At 43.5% G+C, this 17,414-nt stretch overlaps 3 protein-coding genes across 6 annotated transcripts in view; all 3 read right to left on the bottom strand.

Annotated features, from left to right (window-relative positions):
• Positions 1 to 1,706: 1,706 nt before the first annotated feature.
• Positions 1,707 to 7,018, bottom strand: LOC130170013 (noelin-like). Its single transcript, XM_056377094.1, has 6 exons — positions 6,714 to 7,018; positions 5,553 to 5,702; positions 5,204 to 5,359; positions 4,802 to 5,021; positions 4,475 to 4,581; positions 1,707 to 3,961 (listed from the first exon to the last, which is right to left on the bottom strand). The coding sequence occupies exons 1-6, from the start codon at positions 6,780 to 6,782 to the stop codon at positions 3,299 to 3,301; spliced, it is 1,365 nt and encodes a 454-aa protein (XP_056233069.1). The 5' UTR covers positions 6,783 to 7,018; the 3' UTR covers positions 1,707 to 3,298.
• A 1,883-nt stretch (positions 7,019 to 8,901) lies between these two features.
• On the bottom strand, positions 8,902 to 11,158 carry pierce1 (piercer of microtubule wall 1). 2 transcript variants are annotated; one of them, XM_056377097.1, is made up of 4 exons: positions 11,001 to 11,158; positions 10,155 to 10,233; positions 9,545 to 9,774; positions 8,902 to 9,034 (listed from the first exon to the last, which is right to left on the bottom strand). In XM_056377097.1, exons 1-3 carry the CDS (start codon positions 11,129 to 11,131, stop codon positions 9,580 to 9,582), a joined length of 405 nt encoding a protein of 134 aa, XP_056233072.1. In that variant the 5' UTR covers positions 11,132 to 11,158; the 3' UTR covers positions 8,902 to 9,034; positions 9,545 to 9,579. The 2 variants fall into 2 exon arrangements, with proteins under 2 accessions (XP_056233072.1, XP_056233071.1); XM_056377096.1 differs by lacking the exon at positions 8,902 to 9,034 and having other exon boundaries at positions 9,530 to 9,774.
• A 4,846-nt stretch (positions 11,159 to 16,004) lies between these two features.
• Positions 16,005 to 17,414, bottom strand: part of fnbp1a (formin binding protein 1a) — a 20,933-nt gene continuing 19,523 nt past the window's right edge. For all 3 annotated transcript variants that reach the window (XM_056376581.1, XM_056376582.1, XM_056376583.1), the window contains one exon: positions 16,005 to 17,414. This exon is cut by the window's right edge and continues 179 nt beyond it. The gene's annotated coding sequence lies outside the window, so the exon portion shown is untranslated.

Genomic DNA, 17,414 nt, shown 5'->3' with positions numbered 1-17,414 from the left:
CAAAAGTCCACAAATTGGGTGTCTACGGACTCGGCTCGTCACGCTGAGTAACATATGTCAGCCCCAGCCTTCTGAGTCGCTCCCTTCCGAAGGGTCATCTCTCATATGCTGAGGTGCCACACCATTAAGACTAGCGTGAATGTCGCAACGGAAAAGTTTGTCCAAAGTCCACAAGTTTTGTGTCTACGGACTCGGCTCGTCACGCTGAGTAACATATGTCAGCCCCAGGCTTCTAAGTCGCTCCCGTCGGAAGGGATGCCTCGTTAAACGTCTCCGAGGCCCGCTTGCTGCGACGAAAAATTTTGTCAAAAGTCCACAAATTGGGTGTCTACGGACTCGGCTCGTCACGCTGAGTAACATATGTCAGCCCCAGCCTTCTGAGTCGCTCCCTTCCGAAGGGTCGTCTCTCATATGCTGAGGTGCCACACCATTAAGACTAGCGTGAATGTCGCAACGGAAAAGTTTGTCCAAAGTCCACAAGTTTTGTGTCTACGGACTCGGCTCGTCACGCTGAGTAACATATGTCAGCCCCAGCCTTCTGAGTCGCTCCCTTCCGAAGGGCCGCCATGGGCGGTCTCTCATATGCTGCCGGGGGACATGGTAAAAGAAACTTAAACTAAAGAATCCTAAAAAAACAATACTGGTACAGAAATTTCCAAAATTCCAAACTAATATATGGAAAATAAACAATATATATTATTTAAAAAAACAAAAAAAATAATAAAAAGGATGACTTCAATCAAACTTCAAAGCCCTCAACAGGAAACTTATTCAATAAAACAATTTAAAAAATCCCTCAAAGGAACTTCAAGTGAAAAATCTGAATAAAGTCTAATAACTTGGAAACAAAACTTGACCTCGACCTTGACCTTTAAAATAATAATAATAATAATAAAAAAATATATATATATATATCCACGACGTTCGGTACACCCCCAGGCCAGTACACCAGAATCCAACTTGGAAAAATAAAAAATATAATTTCATTCACCCAACCCCAACCCTTCAAATTAAATTAACTCCAAATGAAGAACCCGATTAAATTCTGATATAGACAAAACTGAACCCCAATCTCGACCTCTGGAAAGAGAAGCTGAAACACAGAAATCTAAATAACAACACTGGATCAGATATTTGAAAATTAACCACTTTTAATCAAGGATTCAAAGCCCTGAGCGATAAATTTATTCAATAAAACAATAAATTAAATTAGATTGACTCCAAATGAGGAAACTGATTAAAGTCCTGTATAGACAAACTTAACCTCGACCTCAACCTCTGGAAAGAGAAGCTGAAAAATAGAAAGCTAAACTTTGACGGTAAACAAAAAAACAAAAAAGTTTGAATAACACAAGAGTAATCTTAATTGAAAAATACATCCTCAAAACCAGATTAAAATCCATTCAAAGCAAGTTAATGCACTATTAAAGGCGACTTACCTTAAACTTATCTTGAGAATGATCTGGCAGATCAATGATGTAGATGTAGAGCTGCAGATTGACGAGCGCCAGCCAGGGCCCTGCCTTTGATCCCCATCTCAACGGCCCAGTCGTCGGATGAAGCACGGGGGGGTCATTGAGATAGTTTCCATTTCCTAACCCCGTGGAGGGACGAGGCAGGAAGAGTTGTTAGGATAGCTTTTACTTCATGGCCCTGGCTGTATTTCACACCAACATTGTGCTCATCTCAAATAAACAGACAGAAGCAACAGGCTGTAAAGTTTATTTATCGAGAGCAGGCTCTACTTTGTCAAAAAAAAAGAAATACACAGTAAACATAGTGATTGGGTGATGCATCCATGTTAGCTATTAAGGCTACTGGTTACAAAGACTGAGTAATCCTTTTTCTTCATCTTACATGCAGTCTGTTGAATAACAAAACTCCTGCAGTTTTCTTTCTGTAGGTTTTATTCACTCCAGTCTGAAACTAGAGTCCAAAATCTGGATGTCTAGGAACAAAGACATCACAGTAAACATTTTGAAAAACAAAACACAGAAAAGCAGGAATTAATAAAATTGAATAAAATTATTCAATTAATTCTTAAAATTCTCTCAAATACTCTCAGTAACTCTAGCACTCAAGCAGATTCCCTTTAAACAGACTAGTATAGTGAAGAGGTTTTCAAATACTTGTACAAAAGGACAACAAACACTGAAATCCTCACTGAGCTGAATTTCTTTTAAAAAAGAACCTGCACAGTCTGAACTCATTCACATCCACCTGATGTATCACACTGATTTCAAACTGGATTCAACCTGTTTGACAAAACAGCTGTAGCCCTGTATCCTCAACCCTTACCAGTGGACCCTCACTGACCTACTGCCAGACAATGGTGGTTATGGAGGCTCCTGAGCTGAAGATGGAAAATTTCAGAGGCTTGTTTGTGTGAAGGAGGCATAAAAATGTAACTATCATGACTCCAGAAACTGTTGAAACTGCACATTAAAAGATGGAGAGAAATATAGTGTGTTAGCCCTGCTCATCCTGCAATAACTCATTTAAAAACTGAGGGAATTATTGGACAGAGAGACTGTAATAGAGATTTTGTATTGCTATATAATACATAATAAGAAAAACATAATGATTATTATTATTACTTCAGAATAACTGAGGCTCTGATTTCACAAAGTGAGAAAATGTCACAAAAAACAAGTCTAATCATAAAAATGTGTAGCATTCTTCAGTGTCAAGCATCTAATATTTAAAAGATTTTACTGTGAAACACAAAGTGTTTTTTCTTTGTGATTGTATCAGCATGTTTTTTTTTTACATTTCTAGTGCATTTGTATCAAACTTGAGTAATTATCCTAAAAACAACAAGTGGTCAGAGTGTAACATTATATTCATGTAAAGAAGTTAACAGTCCAATACTTTGGGACATGTCCAGGATGTGTTTAGTCCAGCTCATCACAAAGACTGGACACACAGGGTCAAATAACTCCAAGTCTGTTTGATTTCTGTCGTGTTACATGTTAACATGTTGTATGTTTATTGAACAGGTGAACAAATGTGGTTTAGTGGCAGTTAGCACTGGAGCTGTGTGTTGAGTAATAACCAGAGTGACTGAACGCAGCTTTGAACTGTTAGCTAGTTACATACAGACAGACTTCAATTTGTTGAAGGTAGACTTTCTTGTGATGGTGCTAAAATAGCTGTCAGTCTTTGTGATGACAGGCTAATGGAGGAGCAGAAATCAACCTGACAGATATCTGCTACACAGACTCAGTACAAGTCAGGGGTATATTTAGTCATGGTAAAGTGTAAAGTTATCATGTTTTACAGTGTTTATAACTCAGTTTTACTGTATAATGTGATAGAGTGTAACATTATAAAGGACCTGGTGGCCATTGTTCCAGGCATATAGCGCTCTGTCTCGGGGATTGTAGTCGAGCATGGACAGGTGGCTGTATTTATTAGTGAGAGGAATGTCGATGTACTCATACGTGGAGGAGTTAGTGGAGTAAGCATAGTACACTTTGGTTCCACCTGAGTATCCATTAGTAACATAAAGCGTTCCACAGATCATGAATGCCTCGCCAGCGCTGCGTTTCGGATGGTTTGTGGTCCAGCTGCGGATGATCTGCAGAGTGTTTGGGTTTAACTGACTAAGGACGATATTTCCAGCATTCTGATTAGTGGCGTACACAGCCCAGAGCCCCCCCTCATCAACCATCAGGTCGATATCTGAGTGCCCCCCCCAGGAATAATGGTACATGTTGTTGTAGCCAGCGAAGTCGAGCTGCCGGGAGCGGCTGATGAGTGATGTGCTGAAGTCAAACTTGATGATGGTGTGACTCTGGAACTTGTTGAAGTAAATGGATCCATTATAAACGACCTGACCAGTACCGGACCAGGGGTGAGGCAGGCGGTGAGAGGTGAAGTTATCTGTCGTCATGAAGTCATACATCGACTGATACTCTCTAACAAAGCGGTTGTTATGGTAACCATCCATATACCACACCTAGGGGAAGAAACCAAATAAATGATGTAAAAATAATCAAAACATGTGTAAAGACTAACTTTTTCTGTTTGCTGTTAATGGGATTCATAACTTTGTTCAACAAAATATAGAAATTTTATTTGACTATATTGTTAATTCATAAATGTTGTTGTACTCTAGTCTCAGTCAGACGTGGGCAGTTTACAGTACACTTACTTGAGTACCCTAGTTAATAAGCCTAACCATAACCCCATATCATCAAACAGCTGTGACCCAAGTGTGTCTCCTCCATAAAGAAGTTATTGTCCTGAGAGACAAATTAAAACCAGAACATTCAAACATACAAGGGATCCCACATTTCCCACAATGCATCTGGATAGTGTATTTCATTAGAGTTATCCATCCTCATCAAACATTGTCTCTAAACTCAGATAAAAGTGCCTGTTCTGCTGTTGTTGTTAATATGTTGCGATGTCACATTACGTTTTATTATTGTATTGTCATGTTGCTATTGTTGTTGTTGTTGAGACTCACTCTGTTGTCTCCAGCTGGGGCCAGTGGGTCAGTCATCCACGATCCAAACCTGGACCCAGACGTCTTGATGGTGATTGGTTCAGAGATTCCTGTCAGTTTCCCACAGGCTGAAACACAAACACAGAAAACAAAAACACTGTTTTATTATACTTACAGTATATACTTCCTTCTGGGAAGTCTTCTGACCCAGACCTGCTAATAACATGTCTCTTCCTCATCTTCTTCATCGTCTCCTTGAGCCCTACACATTTCCTGTTTGTGATGTTTTATGTTCACTCTGACATCACAGCTGGGTTCAGTGTTCACTAAATATCCGTGTTGCCTCACCCAGCCTCTGCATGCAGGCCCTCAGTCGGTCCTCCAGGCTCATCACTCGGCTGTGCAGGTCCTGGTAATCCAGTCCTCCCAGTTGTTCCTGCAGCGATCCCAGCAGCTCCGTCACATTTGCTGCCTCCTCCTTAAACTGTCGGACCAGCAGAGCATCGGCCTTGTAGGTCTCCAGGACTGGTATCAGAGGACGCAGCTCCTCCATCTTTGCCTTGATAGACTGAGACAGAGACACGGTCACAGAGGAGTGGATGGATTCCAATGTGCTGACACTTTCAGCATCATTACATGAGATACATGAGATAACCAGAGTTTATATAGAGATGTTGAGCGGTAGCTTAAGAGATGATGTCATGTTCAGGCTGAGCTGCTGATTGGTTACTCTCACAAAGAGGACCGTACCTTGTACTGTCTGGCGATGTTGGTCTCATGTCCGTCCTCCACCTGTTTGAATTTGTTTTCCAGACTTTTCAGCTGAACTTCCATTTTCTCCACAAACTGAAGATCTCTCTGAGTCCGCTGGTCCAGGACCTCGATGGACTGACTCATGTTCTGCACCTGGAAGACATACTGCAGTTATCAGTACTACAGTACTACTGCCACTGTGCTTCCATTGTACCTTCAGTTAATCTGCTGTTACCACAGTCAGAGGTACCAGCAATAGTATTGTGATAATAATACAAGTAATACTGTCAGTACTACTGCTGTCATTAGTACTGTAGTAGTACTATCAGCTATAGTATTTTGGTACCTTTTCCAGCAGCTGTCTGAGCTGTTTGGTTCGAGCATCTCTGGAACAGACCGTCTGCTGAGGAGCAACCACCGTACAAACACATCGACCTTCAGTATCCTGAGCTGAACTATACACCTGCCAGCCCTCCTCAGGGGCTGAAGGACCCACCTGTCACACAGGAAGTAGGATTACAGCAGCACAGACTTACTATCATCAAGTAACAACACTCAGTCAGTCAGTCAGTCATCACTTAGTCAGTCAAACAGACAGACAGTTTTGATTTGTAGGTTTTAGTTTCATGGATTCAAGGCGAGCGCTGACTTTTCATCTTTACTCTTATTTCTTGTCCATGTTCTGCTGTAGAAGATTCTGTCACATCCATTCAATGATTTGTCCAATGCACTTGTTCAGTGAATGTAAGGGACTGTAGTCATTTGGTGACACTGTTACATAGAGTTGTGTGTCATCTGCATAATTATGGTAAGAGAAGATATAATATTAGGGGGAGCCTGTAGATGTTGAATAGAAGAGGCCTGAGGATGGAGCCATGAGGTACTCCACATGATTTTTACCACCTGACACATAGTAGTCCCTGTCTTGTAAATATGAATTGAACCAATTCAGCCAGAGTCCCGCCCACTCTCCCAGTCTGGAGCAGTGTCTTATAGTCGATCGTGTCGAATGCAGCAATGACCCAATAATACAAAACCTACATTTTTGATGCATCACATCTCAGGTCGATGTTTAAAACTTTAACTAGCAGTCTCTGTGTTGTGGTGTGGTGTGAACCCTGGGGGGGTTTAGGGATCTAACCCAGGAGCTACAACAGTTCTTCTTTAACACTGATGTCTGTAGAGTCAGACATCAGCGATTAAAATCATCCACTGTGTATGAAGTACGAAGAGGAGAGAACACAAGAGAAACAGTGTAATTTCACCAAGGTATAGTATGAATGGAATAGAAACAGTATATGAATAGAACAGAATAGAAACCGTGTATGAATAGAACAGAGTAGAATAGTAAAGAATAAGAGCAGAATATGAATAGAATAGAATATAAGCAGTATATGAATAGAATAGAATAGAACATAAGCAGTATATGAATAGAATAGAATAGAACATAAGCAGTATATGAATAGAATAGAACAGAATAGAAGCAGGGTAAATAATAGATGTTTACCAGGGTAAATTGTGATCCGAGGAGCAGCAGCAGCAGAAAAGCATTGAGCAGATTTTCTTCAGACTCCATCTGTTTCTCCTCAAACAACAAATATCCACTGCCTCCTGGTTATCTGTTAACCTGCTAATTAACCTGCTGGTTTATCTGTTTATTAATTTGGTTGTTAACCTGGTTATCTGTTCATCTGTTGTTTATCTCTCTCTCTTTCTCTCCTTCTCCTCCTTCCTCTCTCTCGTTCTTCTCTGATTCGACACCAAAAATCAGCCGAGTGGAAACAAGATCCTCCAGCTCACAGGGTGCGTGTGTGTATGTGTGTATGTGTGTGTGTGTGTGTGTGTGTGTGTGTGTGTGTGTGTGTGTGTGTGTGTGTGTGTGTGTGTGTGTGTGTGATGATGATGATGTCACAGCCTGGCTGGTGAACAGATCTGAGCAGCAGAAGGCGGAGCTGTCCATGATGCTGAGAGAGAGAGAGCGTGTGTGTGTGTGTGTGTGTGTGTGTATGTGTGTGTGTGTGTGTGTGTGTGTGTAGGAAGCCATTTGGCCTCAGGCAGTAAAATGTCGGCTCAACACTGATAGAAACAATAAAACATCTTTATTTTATCAAAAATTTAAACTAATAGTATTTCATGTCTGTCATCCAGGTCATGGTATCATCATGGAAACGTCGTCAACCTCAAGCATGTCCAGTTGCCTTTGTATAGCTCTAAGAGATTTTTTTATTTTATGAACAGTGTTTATTGATGACACATTTAAATAAACAATGTTTTATTGCAGTGAATCGTGGTGTCGGATTAATTTAAACATGACATTGTCTGTGTGTTGCATGAAATTAAAAACTTGTTAATATCTCACATCTAATGTTGTGGTAAAGCTGTGGTCTGGGTTAGAGAGGTTTAGGTGAAGCTGGCGTTCCTTCATCATGTGGATATGTCACAGAGACAGTCGTCTGACGGAAACCACAAGTATAGCTGGGTGTTGTCTGCATAGTAGTGATTTGGCAGGACATGCTAGTGGATAACTGGACCTAAGGAAATGGTGTGTATTATGAAGAGGAGGGGTCCCAGTACTGATCCTTGGGGGACTCCAGTGGGGAGGGGATGGGATAATGTCATTATACTAAAGGAGAGACAGAGAGAGAGGACTCAAACCAAGAAAGGACTTTAGTGACGTGCCCTTGTCAGAAACAACAGACAGCAGAAAGATTCACTGAGAGTCCAGCAAGACCAGGACCGAGGACTGAGCTGCAGCTTCAGTCACAGACAACAGAGCTGTTTCCAACAGACTGACCTGGATAAAGGAGGTTGATCTGGGAGAGTAAACTTTTTTACACCTAGATAAGAATGGAAGTTACAAAGTAACGTGGACAGTTGTCACGGATCACGTGGAAGATGTAACTTGGAGGAGTTTTGTGGAAATGCGATCCATCTCACATCGTAGGTCGACTCCCAGTCAGAGGTTTGACACGTCGTTATCAGTGAGAGGAGATGAACATGTGGTAGGTCGACTACCTGTTAGACATGTGGGCCCATGTTAGAGAATAAGAGAGGAGGGGGTGAGGTGCTGACCTGGGGCTGCAGAGATCGCATGTGAGCGAGGTGGAGAGTAACTGGTTGTCTTTGAGAAGTTTGGCTGATGGTTGCCATCTTTTCAGCAGCTGAGAGGTTTGTTTGTATGGTGGGGGTGGAGGAGGACTTACAGTCCTGGAGGTCAGCAGGTCACTGCTGCTCTGAGATCAGATGGTGTCAACCATGTGTGATGCAGGTCAGTGCGAGCAGAGTGAGGTCAGTGATGAGGTCAGTGATGTCACAGAGTCTCTCTGATGTGATGAGGAAACAGAAGGTGGAGCTGAGGTTAGAATGGAGGGTAACTGAAACCAGAGGAGGTGGATAGATGGCAAAGACTGACCCTCTGAGTGATGTCATCATGACTTCATCAGGTCATCCTTCATCTGACCTCTGACCACTCTGTGTGTTTGTATTTATTTTCAGGATGAGGTTTTGTTCATGATATCATGTCAGAACTATTATCATTGGTATTATCAACAGTAATGTGTCAGTGAGATGTAGATGACGATGATGAAGATGTGGGATGAAGCAGAGTGAGAACTGGTCTAAAATAAAGAAGCGTGAAATGAATCTTGCTGCTTCACAGGAGACGTTCACACTTAAATAATTAATTTCAGCAGGAGTGAAACACAAACCATTGTATTATTATTATTATTATTATTATTATTATTATTATTATTAATACATATTACATATTATATCCACGTTTGTCTGACTCAGATCGTGTGTGTCCTGCAGCAGCAGTTTGATCAGATTCTATTCAGGAAATTTAGATTCAACCAATCAGATTTTACGGACGATCAGGTGAAAGGTGAGGTCACAGAAATGAAGGTGTTTCAGTATGAATGAGACAAAGAAAAAACAGACAAGGAGAAAAATACTTTAAATTAATCATCATTTTCCTCATTTGGTCGTCATGGAAACAAAATCTCAATCTGCAGGCAACAGTGTGCGTGTGTGTCAGATGGTCCTCAGTAGGGTTTAACACACACACACACACACACACACACACACACACACACAAACACAAACACACAGTCTATTGGACATGAATCAAGATTTCAGTGAGGGAAGAAGAAACGAGGCGTTCAGGAGCATGTTGTTATTTAACTATGGTAATGATGGGTTACTATGGCGATAAGTAATGAAAGTATTTCCACAGCAGGCTGTACAGTGTTCCAGTGTAACTATAAAGACATGTTAATGTTGTTTAAACTTTCTGTTAAAGACACTCTCACTCTCAACCATCACTTAAGATTTTCTTACTTTTATTTTCTCTCTCATTTGGATGTCAGCTTTCTTTACTTATTTCCATCTTGGTCATTGCTTCGGTTGCCATAGTGATACAAATGATGGAGGCTGGATCTGTTCTCCTGCGTGGCTGTGGAAACCATCACTCTGGTCTTCTCCACAGATGTGTTGAAGCCGTGATCGCGGTACATCCCACTCTGAAGCATGGCCTCCGAAAACCGACGGGAGGTCACTTTAAACTGAGTCTGAAACACAAACAACACCGCTGACATCACACACACAGAACTGAGAAACTGTCCCTTTAAACTGAGTCTGACACACTGTTGTCATGGCAACTGCACAGGATAAAATGGTGAAGTCTAATTAAATATTATCAGACCTGAGTCTCAAACCCGTCTCTCTCTCTCTACCTGTTTGTCTCTGTCTCTACCTGTCTCTTTCTCTCTCTACCTGTCTGTCTGTTTGTCTCTCTTTCTCTCTACCTGTTTGTCTCTCTCTCTACCCGTCTCTCTCTCTCTACCTGTCTGTCTGTCTCTCTCTCTTTCTCTCTACCTGTTTGTCTCTCTCTCTAGCTGTCTCTCTCTCTCTCTACCTGTCTGTCTGTCTCTACCTGTCTCTCTCTCACCTGTATGTCATGAACGGTAGGCCTCTTGCTGCCATACATTTGGTTCGATGTTCGATATAAAGGATGATTCGTTTTCTGACTGAAACACAAACAGATAAAACAAGTTTTATAGTCACAGTAGTAACAGTCGTAGTAACAGTAGTAGTTGCAGTAGTAGTGGTAGTAGTATTGACAGTAATACCAGTACTAGTAAAATTAGTACCAGCTTAATCAATACTAACTGTAACACAACAGCAGCACAGATTTACATTACATTAATCATTGTAGAAGTATTAGCTTGTATCAGTTAGCAGTAGTTAGTAGTAACATTAGTAGTAACAGTAGTATTAGTTAGTAGTAACATTAGTAGTAACAGTAGTAGTAACAGTAGTAGTAACAGTAGTAGTAACAGTAGTAGTAGTTAGTAGTAACAGTAATAGTAGCAGCAGTGCAGATTTACTACATTAATCATTGTAGAAGTATTAGCTTGTATCAGTTAGCAGTAGTAGTAGTTAGTAGTAACATTAGTAGTAACAGTAGTAGTAGTTAGTAGTAACAGTAATAGTAGTTAGTAACAGTAGTAGTAGCAGCAGTGCAGATTTACTACATTAATCATTGTAGAAGTATTAGCTTGTATCAGTTTACAGTAGTAGTAGTGAGTAGTAGTAGTAGTTAGTAGTAACAGTCGTAGTAGTTAGTAGTAACAGTAGTAGTAGCAGCAGTGCAGATTTACTACATTAATCATTGCAAGTACTAGCTTGTATCAGTTAGCAGTAGTATTTAATTACTAACAGTACTGCGTTCTGCTGTATCAGTTAACAGATAACTTACAAGTTTAACTAACAGTATAAAGTCGTAATAGTGTACCTGTAACCATGGAAACAGTCAGGGTTGTTGAACCTGTGTGGTAGGTCTGGATCCGTCCTGTAAACGTTGCAGGTCTGAACTCTTTGATCTTCCATGACTGACTGCTCAAAACACAACACAGCTGTTATCATGGAGATATTGGGGGGGGGGGGGGTGTCTCCAAGGTAACAGCTGTGTTGTGTTTTGAGCAGTCACTGACTCCTCCTCCTCTCTGTGTGTGTTTGTGTGTGTGTGCATGTCTCTCTATTGTTGTGAGGACATTTTGTTTGGCCACTCACAACTTCAAAGGGCTGTTTATGGTTTAAGACCTGGTTTTAGGATCAGAACCAGGTTTAGGTTCAGGTTCCGGTGCAGGTCCATGTGTCCAGCTGTGCCCTGAAGACTCTGTCCTCACTATTCATTAGGTTCGGTAAGGAGATTGGCAGTAACAGACTCTACGAGGAGAGGCATAAAACCTCCAACCCACACAACACACACAACCACTGACTCAGTAGAAAAAGATGGAGAATGTAATTATGAAAATATATCATGGCATATCACTTCTCAAATACCTTTTTCGTATATATTAAAGTACCTCTTCAAAAGAACAAGATTGTTTGACCCAAATCTTTAACTCAAAATACCATAAAGATAGGATACACACAAATGAACAGTTCACCAAAATTTGTAGTGGTTAGAAAATAAAAGAATATTCAATTCTCAGTGCTTCATACACAAATTAAATGTATCCACCAGTGGACCAAAATACCCTTATGTTTCAGTTATCAGTTCAATTCACTTTTAGTTTTTCCCTTTAATTTTCAGTCTCTCTTGGCTTCAAGAACAAAAAAATGACCTGAGATCTCAGTGGAAAAAGTACCAAAGAAAACAGAATAATTCTCCTCAGTTTGAGCTCCTTTGATTTGGTCCGTACCGTCCCTTGGACCGGCACAACCTGCACTTGTCAGCGTCCTGACAAGATGAAGGCATCCACAACGGTGATGGTGATCTGGACCAGAAAGCAGCTCCACAATGTCACAGGTTGATTCGTCCCTCAATAAAAACCAGCCTCCACACAAGTGTGTAGAACAGTTAAAACACAGTCTGTATGTTCTGGTTTTCACTATCCATTGTTTTAAAGTTACCAGAATTACATTTGCATAAACACAGAATTAAACTTTAACTATAATAAACATATGAACTAAATTATCTCTTTTATATACACACTTTTCAAATAAACTCACATATCCAGTCAATTTATATTTTGTAATACACAAATCAGTTTAAACACATTCCAATTAAACACAACTGTCCTATGTGTTATCTCCGGCTACAACAGCAGCTAGTGACAGTTAGCTTAGCACTAGGCCGCAATGCAGCCGAGAGCAATGAGCGGCTAAAAAACTTAGCAGCATCAACTAAGTTATTTTTTCCACATCACACAAACATATCCTGACTGGTTTTAAGCTCTACATGTATTCCAAGGTAAAACAACACACCAGTAAATTATTTTGGAGCAAACCATTGACGCTAACTCACCAGGATACTCCGGTAATTAGAAGAAAACACCCGCCAGAGTTTCTCACACGCTCCTCTCTCCACAGCGACCTGCAGCTGCAGTAGTTCTCTCTCTCTCTGGCGATGCACCCCTTCAGTTTTAACTTATCTGAATTATTTCACTCTTTCCAACAAAGACAACCACGTCTGCGTCGCGTACCCTGCATGAGGGGAGACTGGATACTTCTCTGCAGGCAGCACTCTAGGTGACCTGCCTGTGATGCATTCAGGGAACATCAATAATTTACAGGGTTTACCGATTATCTGAATAAGTGGCATTTAGGGAAATCTATAACTGAAGCTACAGAAAATAACCTGGGTTTCATCATCATGGCCCAATCAGCAGTGGTTGGACTCACTAACTGGTCATCAAACTCATCACCTTATGATCAGGTACATTTATTTATTTAGTCACATCTGATGTTTAGGAGAGTTCAACTCATCAAACATATAAACTGATCAGGTTTTAAACAACAATGTGACTCGTTATTAAATGTAAAATCTCACCTGCTGATGTTTCACACACAAAGTGTTCATCAATCAAACATCTGATTTCTTTCTTTCTAAAAAATACATTGTCATGGTTTGCTATGGCAGACAATTTTTGTTGTGTTTTGGACTTTTGCACATCCTGTTTTATTTTGTAATTGGTTTCCATGTGTGTCAGTGTTTTTGCTTCCTGTCTTGGTCCTGTGTTTGTGTAGTGATTGTCTGCCCCGCCCTGATGTGTTTCACCTATGTGCAATCACCTTGCCTCCTGTGTCTATATAGTCTTTGTGCTCCCCTTTGTCTGTGTTGGTTCGTCTGTTTAGTTCAGGGTTTGTTCATGTCTGTTCATGTCACGTTCACGTCTTGATTTTTGGTTAAATAAACCTGCCTGCACCGTCTCCCAAGAGTTGAGACCTCGCAAATCCTTGACAGAACGAACCGACCAGAAATGGACCCAGCAATCTACGCCAGCCTCATGGCCTTTCTGCGTGTGCATCCATCCTGTCAGCAAGCGCCCTCGTCGGTCATCAGATCTCTGTTCACGCTGCCTGACCCCTTCTCGGACTCTGACCTGGAGGACTCTGACCTGGAGGACCCTGAAATGTCCCCTTTCTGGGGAACTCGCCTGGCAATCTTCAGGGGATCTCGTGGAGGCCACAGTAGGCGAGGTAATCATGGCTCCCGTCGCCATGGGGAGGCTCGGCCTCGGCCTAAGCCCCAGGTTTCTTGCTTCCGGCCCAGGCCAAAGTCCAAGGTCTCCAGCTTCCAGCCCAAGCCCCAGCTACCCCGGTGTCCAGAACCTCTACTCCCCTGTGGAAAGGAGCCCTCACCAACTACCCTGGCTGACGCATCAGCTGTTCCAGCGTCGGGGGTTCCAGTTGGTGTTTCGTCGGCTCCTGCCCCACTTCCTGGGTCGACCATCCCGGCTGGCGCACCAGCTGTCTCAGCGTCGGGGGTCCTGGTCGATTCCTCCCTGGCTCCTGAATTGGGTGGGCTGGACAAAGTCTCCCCTGCTCCTCCTGTCCTGTCGCCAGTCCAGCTGACTCCTGACTCTGGTTCCTGGTCAGTGGTCCGGCCGATCCCTACTCCTCGTTCCCTATCGGCAGTCCGGCCGATTCCTGTCCCTCCTGTCCTGTCGGCGGTCCAGCTGACTCCTGACTCTGGTTCCCGGTCAGTGGTCCGGCCGATCCCTGCTCCTCGTTTCCTGTTGGCGATCCGGCCGATTCCTGTTGCTCCTGTGGTGTCGGCGGCGGCTGCTTCGTGTTCCCCGTCGGCGTCGACGGCTGTTCCTGTCCCCCCTGTGGTGTCGGCGGCCGCTGCTCCATGTTCCCCGGCGGCGTCGACAACTACTCCTGTCTTTCCTGTGGTGTCAACGGTCGCTGCTCCGTGTTCTCCAGCGGCGTCGATGACTGTTCATGTCTTTCCTGTGGTGTCGGCGGCCACTGCTCCGTGTTCTCCAGCGGCGTCGATGACAGCTACTGGGGTGACGTCACCACCTCTCCTGGTTCCTGATGTGATGTCACCGCCTCCCCTGGTTCCTGTTGTGACGTCACCGCCTCTCCTGGTTCCTGATGTGACGTCACCACCTCTCCTGGCTCCAGCCATGACGTCACCCCCACTCGTGGTTCCTGCCAGGGCGCCACCCCCATTGATTCTTGCCCTGACGCAGCCCACGTGGCACTTGGTGTCATTGACTCCCGCCGGGGCGCCGCCTCCGGTGGTCTCTGCCTCCGTGCCGTCTCCGGTGGTCCCTGACTCTGTGCCGCCTCCGATGGCCCCTGACTCTGTGCCGCCTCCGGTGGTCCCTGACTCTGTGCCGCCTCCGATGGCCCCTGACTCTGTGCCGCCTCCGGTGGCCCCTGACTCTTTGCCGCCTCCGGTGGTCCCTGACTTTGTGCCGCCTCAGGTGGCCCCTGACTCTTTGCCGCCTCCGGTGGTCCCTGACTTTGTGCCGCTTCCTGTGGTCTGGCCGATCTCTGTTCCTCGTGTCCTGACGGTGGTCCAGCTGACTACTGCCCTTGGCACCAGGTCGGCTCCTGGTCGCCCTCCAGAGGGGCGACGCCATCCTCCAGCTCGACCTCCGGAGAGACCACGTCTTCGTCGCCGTCCTCCTGCTCGCCCTCCAGAGGGGCGACGCCATCCTCCGGAGAGACCTCCGGAGAGACCCCGTCTTCGCCGGCGGCCTCCAGAACAGCTCCGTCCGTTTGCCCGACCTCCGGGTTGCCCCACTGAACTGCCAAGCCTGTCCATAAGGCCTCCGCCTCGACCCCCTGAGTTGCCCTGTTTTCCACTGAGCATCAGAAGATGCTGGCCCCTGGATCCCTCCTCCCTCCCGAGTTGTGTTTTGGTTGAGGGTCGTCTGGGATTCGACCCTTAAGGGGGGGGTTCTGTCATGTTTTGCCATGGCGGACACTTTTTGTTAGTTTTATTTTGGACTTTTTGCACTTCCTGTTTTATTTTGTATTGGTTTCCTTGTGTGTCTGTGTGTTGCTTCTTGTCATGGTCCTGTTTCTGTGTGGTGATTGTCTGCCCCGCCCTAATGTGTTTCACCTGTGTTCAATCACCCTTGCCTCCCTTGTGTATATAGTCCTTGTGCTCCCCTTTGTCTGTGTCGGTTCGTCTGTTTAGTTCTGGGTTTGTTCACGTCCTTTTGCCTTCATGTCTGTTCATGTCACGTTCACGTCTTGATTTTTGATTAAATAAACCTGCCTGCACCGTCTCCCAAGAGTTGACTGCATTTGGGTCCTACTTACCTCGCAAACCCTGACATTCTTTCAGTCAGACATTTAAAGATGAGTCCAGGTTCAGGTTCAGACCGGACTTTGATATGGTCTCTGATGCTGATGACAAAAGTTTTTAATCTGATGTTCATTCAGCATTTGAACAGAGTTCATGTTAAATATGATCAATGACACCTGTTTACACCTGAGTAGCTGACAGGAGGTAACTGCTGCAGTGCTGAATGAAGACAGCTGACTGTTTGATTCAGAAGGTACTTTATTTTGAAAGTTTAACATACAGGAAGTTGAAAAGAGCGTGATCAGCCATCTCACATCTCAATAAATAAAAAAAAAAAACAAGAAATAACTGATCAATATCTCACTATAAAATAAAAATTTCACATTTCACACAATCAATCAATAACATGATCATGGATCAACAAGCCTGGGTCGGGGCAGGGGAGCAGCGGGCGGAGCTAATACAGTCTGGTTAAATCTGACGGGCAGGGTAAATATCGGCAGGTTTACAGGGGGCGGGGCTACACCTGTGCATCTACAGTTTATATTTACAGTCTTCACTCATTAAACTTCAGTTTAACATTTTTAAATTTTTAAACTGTTTAACGTTCAAACTTTTTAAGCTATCCTTTCTTTTTTTTACTGTCCTGACTACACCCACAGTGATGTCACAGTGTACAGACACACCCTGTAGGACACAGTGACATCACTGCTGTGACAATCAGTTTTTCTTCAATCTTTAAAGGTTCAGCCGACAGGAAGGATTGTCCACTCTAACGAAGCAAATTACCTTTTCCTTCCAATACAACATTTTTACACACTTTGATTTTAAAGATCTCAGGTCAGTGAATCTGAAAAACATTTGTTGTGGCGAGAAGTGTTGGATCGAAAAAGGAATCAGACAGTCGAGACACAAGTGTCAGAGCGGGGAGTCTCTTTATTCACAGCGGCCCTACTCGCAGCCATAGACGGAGAAAACAACCACTAAACACAGAACGTGACCTTCTTTTATACCTCAGATGGCTATGTGTGTGTATGTGCATCCTGTTTTCCAATCATTTTGGCTTCGTCGTACTACTCTTGCCTATCTGTTACCCAACTTCTTCCTGGCAGAACACAGTGTCGCCCTCCCAGGTCACTGTGCTCTCATTGGCAATGTGCCTTGACATTATGTTTATTCCTATTTCCCAATCTCCTATTTTCCGTGTTTTTCCCAAACGGTTAAAGTGTCTTGGCCGCCAACCATATCTTTTGTTATTGTTTGTTTGTTATTCTCCTACACTGACTCTTGTGCTCCTGTTGGCGTCCAACCGGGTGATATCGGGATATACATCTTTGGGCCTCATTATTCTCTTACACATTCAAACTGATACATGGCAGACTTCTACTGATCAATATCTGATCAATGTGGGACCCGTCTAATATCTAACCTGACTTCTACTGATCATCACCTCAGACACTTAAGAACTATCTGATATGCGTGGGATGTGTCTAATGTCTGATCTGTGTGTGTGTGTGTGTGTGTGTGTGTGTGTGTGTGTGTGTGTGAGACCTGTCTAATGTCTGATCTGTGTGTGTGTGTGTGTGTGTGTGTGTGTGTGTGTGTGACACTTGTCTAATGTCTGATCTGTGTGTCGGACCTTATCTAATA

Source organism: Seriola aureovittata, chromosome 5 (assembly GCF_021018895.1).
Source record: "Seriola aureovittata isolate HTS-2021-v1 ecotype China chromosome 5, ASM2101889v1, whole genome shotgun sequence".
In the NCBI taxonomy this organism is placed as follows: Eukaryota; Metazoa; Chordata; class Actinopteri; order Carangiformes; family Carangidae; genus Seriola; species Seriola aureovittata.
The sequence above is the reverse complement of the archived record's forward strand: the minus strand, read 5'-3'. Positions and strand labels throughout refer to the sequence as shown.

Coding starts and splice junctions, on each gene's coding strand:
- LOC130170013 (XM_056377094.1), bottom strand. CDS start 6,782: ATGGAGTCTGAAGAAAATCTGCTCAATGCTTTTCTGCTGCTGCTGCTC. Junction 5,703..6,713: donor TCGGATCACAATTTACCCTG/GTAAACATCTAT, acceptor CCTGTGTGACAG/GTGGGTCCTTCAGCCCCTGA. Junction 5,022..5,203: donor ACATCGCCAGACAGTACAAG/GTACGGTCCTCT, acceptor TCTCTGTCTCAG/TCTATCAAGGCAAAGATGGA.
- pierce1 (XM_056377097.1), bottom strand. CDS start 11,131: ATGATAACAGCTGTGTTGTGTTTTGAGCAGTCAGTCATGGAAGATCAA. Junction 10,234..11,000: donor GACTGTTTCCATGGTTACAG/GTACACTATTAC, acceptor TTTGTGTTTCAG/TCAGAAAACGAATCATCCTT. Junction 9,775..10,154: donor CTACCGTTCATGACATACAG/GTGAGAGAGAGA, acceptor TTTGTGTTTCAG/ACTCAGTTTAAAGTGACCTC.